The sequence below is a fragment of the Hippichthys cyanospilos genome, chromosome 4, assembly GCF_059441005.1.
Source record: "Hippichthys cyanospilos isolate Australia breed blue-spotted pipefish chromosome 4, RoL_Hcya_1.0, whole genome shotgun sequence".
NCBI classification, from domain to species: domain Eukaryota; kingdom Metazoa; phylum Chordata; class Actinopteri; order Syngnathiformes; family Syngnathidae; genus Hippichthys; species Hippichthys cyanospilos.
Genome location: NC_142372.1, coordinates 3,632,508 through 3,641,592, shown reverse-complemented (window position 1 = coordinate 3,641,592; position 9,085 = coordinate 3,632,508). Strand labels below are relative to the sequence as shown.

The window sequence follows — 9,085 nt, the reverse complement described above, 5'->3', positions numbered from 1 at the left end:
CGGGCGCGTGCATTCAAACACGTGTCGCTGCTACTTTGGTGCGTTCACGTGAACAAGCACCCACGCCCACATCATCGAAAAAAAAAATGGACGAGTATGACTTGAACACCGGTTACGTTTTCCAAAACTATGTCAGTATTTTGAAACTATGTGAGCCAAGTAGAACATTGATCAACTTTTGGGGGCTCTCGGTATTTATTCACTACAACGCATTTTTCTTGCCGAGTATCCCCAAATAACTCAAAGCATTTTGGGGGCGGGGGCACAACATCCCTGTCTGATTTAATGAACTTGAAACAGTGCTTTAAAACAATATAAACATCCACATATTTAATGTATTTAACATACATTGCATTGTATAATTTTACTTCGTATGTTGTGTATCACTGTGAGATAAAGGAATACAGCGAAATGCAGTTTGGTGTCATTTTGTTACTTTGGCGCTTAAAGGCTTAAGTGGGAAAGAAAAATTGCCAGTATGTGAACTGTTGCCAGGTAAATTAGACAGTTGGTAAAGGCAATTAATCAACAAAGTCATCTATAATGGATATCATGTCATAGTAAATTCATAAATAAATTCTTGTTTCAAATCTCCGGATGCATTTAAATGCACCTTTTAGCTCCTAATCCGAAATCAACACTTCCATGAATAACGAGAATTTAAGATACGTTTTTCATTCAATATTTATTTATTTATTTATTTATTTATTTATTTATTTGGGGGAGGGGTTACTGAAGGAGTAACAAAGTGCAAGAAAGAAATGTATCAAGTATGATGTGTAAAACACGAATGTGTAAAAAGTCCCTCCCCCCAAAAAAAAATTAATGACAATTTACTCATCCACAGCAGAGCCATAAAAAAAATCACAATGTTGTTGTGTCACAAGTTGAGTCATATTCCAATTAATTTGCTACTTAATTTGAAAATAAAACAATTATTCCTACCATTAAAAAAAAAAAAACACATTTAAATTACATTTGCTGATAGGTGCGCAACCTTATTCAAGTGTAAAACATCCCCTTAAAGTGACTATACTGGTACCCCCATTTGAGAACCGCTGCTCTAATGTATACAAAAGCGGGAGGGGGGGGGGGGGGGGTCGTATCTTAAATCAATCTTCTGAAAAAGTGCAGGAGCATGCGCGTGAGGCAGCGACAAGGAAAACTATGTTGAATCCTGCACTGAATGCTGCATTGCGCAAGCCAAGTCGTCTTAAACAGGAACATCAAATTTCCCGATTTCAGTTTGAAACCAAACGTCGCTCATTTATCGAAAACGAAGCCTTACTGCACCGTAATGTGACTCATTTGTTTCATTTTAGCATCCTTGCGCCTCAGGATAAAATTTGGAGCGGCAGGCCGTTGCCTAGCGACCGCGTAAAGCCATTGTTGCAAACTGATGAGCGTCGTAAACAACCGCACGTTTGTCTTGATAAACGCGGATGCATTTAGACACAATCGCCCTTCAATCTGCAATTTGAGAGTGACTTTAATCGCTGGCCTAGATTGTGCAGTATCTCAAGCAGGCCCATTTAATGATTTGAAATGGCAGGGATTGGCTAAAAAAAAAAAACCCGGAAATGCGTCACGGAACTGTCGTAAACATTAACACTTGTTTCTTTTGAACAATCCATTTTCACTCAACTGAATTGGATAGATTTGACTCAACTTGTTTTCAGCTTCCTTCCACTACGACGCAGTTTGAAAATAAAAACAACAATCAATCAAGAAAGTGACCCAAATATTGACAGAGTTTTTTTTTAAATGTTGCTATTTTTAACCGAAGTGTAAAAACAACAGTTGAACTCCAATGACATCATGGAACCCAAAACGGACATTTGAAACGATCAGACGTCCCCACAATGCCTTTACATTAAAAAAAAATAAAACAAACAAACAAACAAACAGGTTTATATATCAATTTCCCAAGTTCCCCAAGGTTGGATGCAACGGCTGCAGACTTTACTATGCACACCGCGCTCCTTTCAAATCTGTCTCGGTTCCAGATAACGGACTGGAACTGCTGTATTAGCCTTGACTTTAATTGCATTGTCAACTGGGAATAATTGTAATTGATTTGTGCCGTTAACACACACGCGTGCGCACACACAAGCCGTACAAAACTTTGTCTCAAAGCCCTAATATTTTTTTCTTAACGGTCGCAAAATATTTACTTAGCATTATTTTATTTATTTATTTTTTTTTTTACCGAATTGCCAGAATGTGCTGCACGACTACCTTCGTGTTGGTGCCGGTTAATTACACATGCGTCTATAATTAATGGTTCCCTCCCACTGTCGCGCGGGTGATAAGCAGCCGCAGCCATCCGAGACGCCTGGAAACGAGCGATTCACTGGCGGAGGTCACACAGAGGCTCGTGACGCCCATCGCCATCTTCGTCATCATCATCACCATCATCACTCTCGGCTGACAGGGACCCGCACAGTCAGCAACCTCAAATACGCGGCCGGATGTACACTAAGCCAAGTTTTACGAATAAAAATGAGCAAAACGGAAGAAAAATGCTCCGGATAAACACCTTAATCGGAATAAACATCACAGGGGGGACTATGTATCTTTCGACAAGTTCAAAAAGCGTCATGCAAGCCGTTAAAGAGCGCTGCGGTCTGCGCATGCTCCTTTTTGACGTCATCGTGTTATGACGTCGTTTTATACGCAATTTAAAATGGCGACGTCTTTCCGGAATTCTTCTGCGACGATAACTTAGTTAAGTACGTGTAGCTCGTCAAGATGTGGTTTCCACGAGTGTTCAAACAATCGCGAATACTGTAATAAATAGATTGAACGCCGGCTTTACAAATCACGTGATCGATCTCGATCGTGTCACACGTCAGGATAAATATGAACAAGTGTAAATGATATTTTAACTTTAGATTGTTTTATATATTAAAAAAACATGTGTAAACAAATTAACAAATCATGAAAAATATAAATGAAATTGACTGAATATGTCCAACGGTAGCAATATTTACAAAGCTAATGTTGACATAAAACACACTGTTTCATGTTTTATTGCCTACCTTATTATTTGCTCGATTATTGAATGTCGTCTGCTCAGGGGAGTGAACAGAATAAGAATTTCATTGTGTGGTAAAACTACGCATACGACAAAATTCTTGATCTTAACAAGGCAAACATTTATAGTAGGTACATTTTATTTTTATTACAAATAAGAAAAACGATCCAAAAGTGGCTGGATACATGTTCACTTTCTATACTAACAAAATATCCATCAGTTTTTAATGACACTACTGCACGCTGTACGTCAACTTCCTGTTTCGGAGTTCAAAGGTGACCAATAGTGAACGAGGGTCCTTTCTGTTTTTGCGCAATGTGATCTTGCCTTGAAGCTCCTCCCCTATAAAGTAGAGAAAACGTATAGGTCCAGTCAGTGTATTTTCAATTGAAAGAAAAAACAAACAAACAAACAACACTATATACTTGCTGTGCATATATATATAAATGTGTGTGTGTGTGTGTGTTGTGGACATGTCTGGAGGCAAATATAAATTGGGCAGTTGGTTGAACATAAAACCCAAACTATTGCTGATAAGAAACGTTAAGAGCCCTGCAGCAATGCTGAGCTCAGACCTCCGCAGCCTGAGCACAAATGCACCGGTGCTCACAGGAATGATGACGTGCGTGGAAAGCTTTAATATATGTTAATAAGCGCCAATGCCTTGCGCCTATATTTGCGCATCGACGCCCACCCTCCGCTCGCTTGGTTACTCGCTTTTCGTGGCTGGAGGTTACAAGAGGACGTGGAGAGGAAAAAAAAAAAAAAAATGCTGAGCTGGGACATTTCTCCCGCGTTCGCTATCATTTGTGGCACGTCGCCGCCGTTGCCATACCGATGCTTCTGTTACACAGGGCCGGCGCCGCACTTTGGGGCTGTCACTCCGCTGCAGAGTTTAAGCAGCTGTGGGAGTTTACATTGCTCGAAAAAAAAATACCAGTACTTCAGACGGCTATTAGACGGCTATTGGGTCAACATGGGCAGATGAATAATTATTTGGACCACAGTTACAAACAGCTTAAAGCAGCGGTCCCTAACCACCGGTCCGCTGCACTGAATTCATGTTTTGGAAATGATTTAGTTTAACATTTCATACGTTTGTGATTGATTTTTGTTTTTTTTTGGCGCCGCTTCTGGCCACAGGTGGTATTACATCCATAATGATGAAGGATGATGTGGTTTTTAGAGGAGCCAGCAGCAGCAGGAAGTGTGGTATAAAGTCAAAAGCACTTGATTATTTGGTATTGTAAGGTTTGTTTTGATTTATTTCAAAGTCTCACCTCAATTGGCGGCCTTTTTTTTTTACTGTCTGAGCAGTAGCATGCAGTGCGTTCTCCCCTTTCGTATCACAGGAATTCTTCCGTTGTACCCTGGTAGCTTAAGTTCACACCTTTTCCGCTCACACCAAAAACCGTTCCGAGTCTGGTGGGTTACCCTAAACGTCAACCAGGAACCTTCTAAGCGCATAGTTGCAACTAGCGTCGTTGGCTACGTACCCGGGTAGCTCGAGTGGCGCGTTATGCTATCAATCAACCAACCAACCAACCAAATTTTATTTGAATCACCTTAGTCTCAAAGTCCTTCACAGACGAGACATCTTTCGAAAAAAGAAGTCAAAGTTCCCAGAAGGGGAAGGAAAAACTCAAAAACCCAATTTGGGGAAAATCAGAAACCTTCAGAAGGGACCATAGGTGGGAGGAGCCCCCTTCCAGGCCCACAAGAACCCAGGAACTAAAGAGTTGGGCGTGATCTCGTCCCATCCCTACGAAGCGCTGTTAAAAACTCCACCGCTTTCACACAAGCATCAAAGTAGATTTATCCACTAAAAAACGAGCCGTCAATAGCAGAGCCACGCAAACACAAATCTTTTACGGTTTCACGTATGACGCCGCCAGCCAGAACGATTTGCAGGGATGTTTTGTTCCGCGCCTGAGACTTAATTACTGTTGCGCTCGTAGCAACGCATCAAAGCCGATTGGCTTTTCCTCCGCGATAAATCACCGGATCGCCGGAACGTTTACGTCGTTCACGCCCGGGTTGAAGGCCATCTCTGGCAAAACACATACGAGGTCAGTATGTTTTTCTGCCGTGTCTACAGAAAACACATCAACTTCAAGGTGACTTCTGGGTCTTCTTTTATCATTGAGTTCACTCTGGAACTATGCTAGAACTCTTTTGAATTTGAGTGTAAAAAAAAATGAGCAGTGTGTGTGTTATAAAGTATAGCATAGAGCCTATCAAGTGAACAGAGAATGCTGTTAAAAACTCAATTTCTGCTTTACGGCCCCTGGAGGAGGTGGAGGAGCGTCTGGGTGGCGAGGTGGAGAGAACACATCAATAACCTGCTGCTCTCTCCCTTGCTCACCTTCTACTGGGCTAATTCACTTCCTTTCATATGCATTGGCACAGCACACCTTCTTGAGGTACATCAGTGTGTTCTAGTGCTATCAACCTTTTTTTTGCATGTATATTACATTTGGTACACTGGCGATTTATTATTAAAAAGGAGTTATGCAGTGTCGATATTTCTAAGCAGGAAGTAAAACGCAGCGTTTGCAGGGATCGTGTGCCTGCCTTGCCCCCTTCGTGACGCGTTCAATGCCAGCGGGCCACGAAAGGTGCATCCATCCATCATCTTGAGCGCTAATTTTCTTGAGGTTCGCCGCTGATGCAGACTATTCCAACAGCGTGAAGAACAGGCGTTTTACTGACATTAAAATGCAAAACGGCGTCAATACACCGCTCTCACTAACACCCGTTCCTCCAATCAAATCAGCCCGTGGAAAGCCATTATTCCTAACAATAGTTCCACTTGCTGGTGAATTATTTCCTACTGACGTTAATTGTCCGGCTGTCTTCTCCCAAACACACATTTTGGCCACTTTGGCATTTTCTACATTAAAACACTAATAAATGAAACATTGCTGTTTACTTGGCTGACCCGGTGCAAAATCTTACCTCCTCAACTACGGAACCGAAACGAAACTAAAAGACGTGGATAAGGTCGGCGTGTATTTTCTCTTGCACAGGCGGTGCGGGGAGGCGTAGGGGAGGTACGAATCGCTCGTCATAAGCGCACTTCAAGCCGTTTTCACATACTCGGGCGGAGCCGGTGTGAGAGCACAGAATAGGTAAGGAATGCTTGGAAATGCGTCGATAAAGGAAGGGTTGTTTAGGGTGAGAACTCAACATTGGAACGTGGTTTATTTAAAGTTCCAAAAAGTTGACTTTTAATATTATGGCTCCCTTAATTTTTTTCTAACCAGCTAGTGAAAGTCATGACGTTGTTTCGGCCACGAAACGATAACATAGAAAAGAGCTATGTAAACTTAATTGTAGCAGAAGAAATATGCCTTATCGTCAGAAAAATACGGTGAATCTGTTTTAACGGATGACTACTAAAATGAATAGTGTTGCGAGGCTAACATAAGGTTCAGATTAGCAAATAAAAACGGCTTCAGACGATTACCTGATTACGAAAACAGTTTTTGATTGATCTGCTAACCGACGAGTTCTCGATTATCTTCTTCTTTGACAGCTCTAAACAGCTCATATCGCCAATCCCGTTGATAGATTTCTAAAAATAAGAAAATTCCTTCCAGGAATTGACGCAAGGGCAGAAAAAAAGGCACTAAAGGACTGCGGCGTGACTTTAAATCCCTCAGGCGGTGCAGCGGTAAAAGCAAAAATGAATTGATATGGCCGATAATTGCAACATCTGCAAATACAATTTCAGACACTGCCACGTGAGGCAAAAGTCATATTTCAGTTGGAAAGCTTCGGCCGGCCAGTCCCAACATTAACGCCGACAAGCTGACAAAGCGAGTTATGGTACCATAATGACGACGGCGGGTTCCGACGGGGGAAATGGTAAAATTCCTAAAAGTGGTATTACTTTAGTGCGAAAATGCGATCAGGTTGTAAAGTTTTCAATTCGGGCGCTTTCACAGACCGTCGAGCACAAGTGCATTCATAGATCATCATTTGACCAAATGGAATCAGTTCTGCTCGGCGCTTTCCCACTGCGGCGTGGCGCCGTCATATGCTCGTCCGCCGCTCTCGCATTCGGCCGCATCTATCCGACCAATGAGGCCGCCGGAGCCTCTGAAGCGCTACTGAGCCTTTCCGGTTTTTATCACGGCGCTTGCCGAGGGCCAACTGACGCGGGGCGTACGTGTTCCCCCCGCACGGGTCATTTGTTACGGTAGGCGCCATCAGATATCCGGTCAGTACGTGGACAGTTTGCCCCCGCGCTCCATTCAGACGCGGGCGTGATTCCCATTATGATACAGAGCACCGGCGCGTGTAAAGCGGAGAAAATCAAAATATAAACAGATGATGCGAGGCTCAAGCCATGTGCCTTTTGCTTGAAAACAGGCCAGTGAATTGAATTGTTGAGAGTAGCTTTATGCGGGTGCGACGTACTTTTTTCGGTTGGTTGCACCGCACAGGTTTTGCTTGCGTGCTTTTCGGGAGGGAAGTAATTTCTCAAGATATAGTTGCAAAATTTTTCACGGCGGCGAGAACGAGCCGAGGGTAAAAGGAATGATTTCGCGTCGGTTTGAAAGAAAAATAAGTTGGAGCTTTTCTGTGAATGTTATTTTGTTTAACGCATACTCGTATTGTGAGGGTCCTTTCTTCCACTTGGGGAAAAAACAAAACTTAACAGACTGCAATTGAATGCACCTTCTGTCTCGTGTGAACAAGCCAGGTTACAATCAGTTCTATAGTAAAATGCATTCAATAATGATGGATGGATGGATAGACGGATAAAGAAAGGAGGAATGCAAGAAGGAAAGTTATAACCAGAACATTTCATGGAAGGAAAGTGCGATGGATGGATGGATGCGTGCAAGGAAGGAAGGAGGAGTAGGCGGTTAGGAAAGTTATCATTTCAAACTGGATGGATGGTTGGGTGGATGCATGGAAGGAAGGAAGGAAAGTCGTAACTTGAAAAATGGATGGATGCATGGAAGGAAGGAAGGAAGAAAGGAAGGTAGGAAAAGTTATCACTTAAAAATGAATGAATTAATGGAAGAATGAAGGGATGAAAGAAAGAAAAAGAAAGAAAGGGAAAGAAAGGGAAAGAAAGAAAGAAAGAAAAAAGAAAGCAAGAAAGAAAGAAAGAAAGAAAGAAAGAAAGAAAGAAAGAAAATGGATGATATCTGGATGGATGGATGGGAGGAAGAAAGAAAGGAAGGAGGGTAGGAAAGCTATAACTTAAAAATGGATGGATGGATGGATGGAAGAAAGAAAGAATGAAAGAAAGGAAGGAAGGAAGAATAGCCATGACTTAAAAAAATGAATGAATGAATGAATGGATGGAAAAAAGAAAGAAAGAAAGAAAGAAAGAAAGAAAGAAAGAAAGAAAGAAAGAAAGAAAGAAAGAAAGAAAGGGAGGGAAGTTATAGCTTACAAATGGATGGATGGATGGATGGGAGAAAGGTAGAAAGACAGAAAGAAAGAAAGAAAGGAAGGAAGGAAGGAAGGAAGGAAGAATAGCAATAACTTAAAAAATTACATGGAAGGAAGAAAGAAAGAATTAATCCCAGCAAGTAGGGAAAAAAAAAATATATATATATATATATATATATATATATATATATATATATATATATATATATATATATATATGAAATACATTTACAGGAATAAGCAGATTTTACTTGAGGACTCCTGTCATATTTCCATAGTCTATTTGTCATTGGTCAGTAACAAAGCCCTTCACCAGCGAGGCGTCGTGAATCAGTTCGCGGCGGCCTTTATCGGATGAGCTTGGCATGCGCTCTCCGACAGCTGAACGTGATTTGTTTGGATCCCCTGCTGTCTCGCGCCGCCACAGATAACCAGTGTCAAGCGGTCGGCGCAGACAGGTGACCTGACATCTGTCCCCAAATACCGTGCGGTAACGCGCGCGCTCCGACGCGAATTCAAAACGTCGGACGAGGCCTCATACTGACCGGCCTGGACCGGAAAGGGTTTCTCCAATTGGAAGACGGTCTGTTTCCAGTGGGTCTTCGTCACCTGAGGGCCCGTGGAGAACGTCAC

At 42.1% G+C, this 9,085-nt stretch overlaps 1 protein-coding gene across 2 annotated transcripts in view; it reads right to left on the bottom strand.

Moving 5' to 3' along the window:
- Nucleotides 1-3,145: 3,145 nt before the first annotated feature.
- The window catches only part of prmt3 (protein arginine methyltransferase 3), a 41,578-nt gene continuing 35,638 nt past the window's right edge, over nucleotides 3,146-9,085 (bottom strand). For both annotated transcript variants that reach the window (XM_088412857.1, XM_088412856.1), the window contains exons 16-17: nucleotides 8,998-9,085; nucleotides 3,146-3,379 (exon numbers count right to left, since the gene is read on the bottom strand). In XM_088412857.1, coding sequence (XP_088268983.1) covers nucleotides 3,270-3,379; nucleotides 8,998-9,085 — 198 coding nt within the window. In that variant the 3' untranslated portion in view covers nucleotides 3,146-3,269. The remainder of the gene's footprint in view (nucleotides 3,380-8,997) is intronic.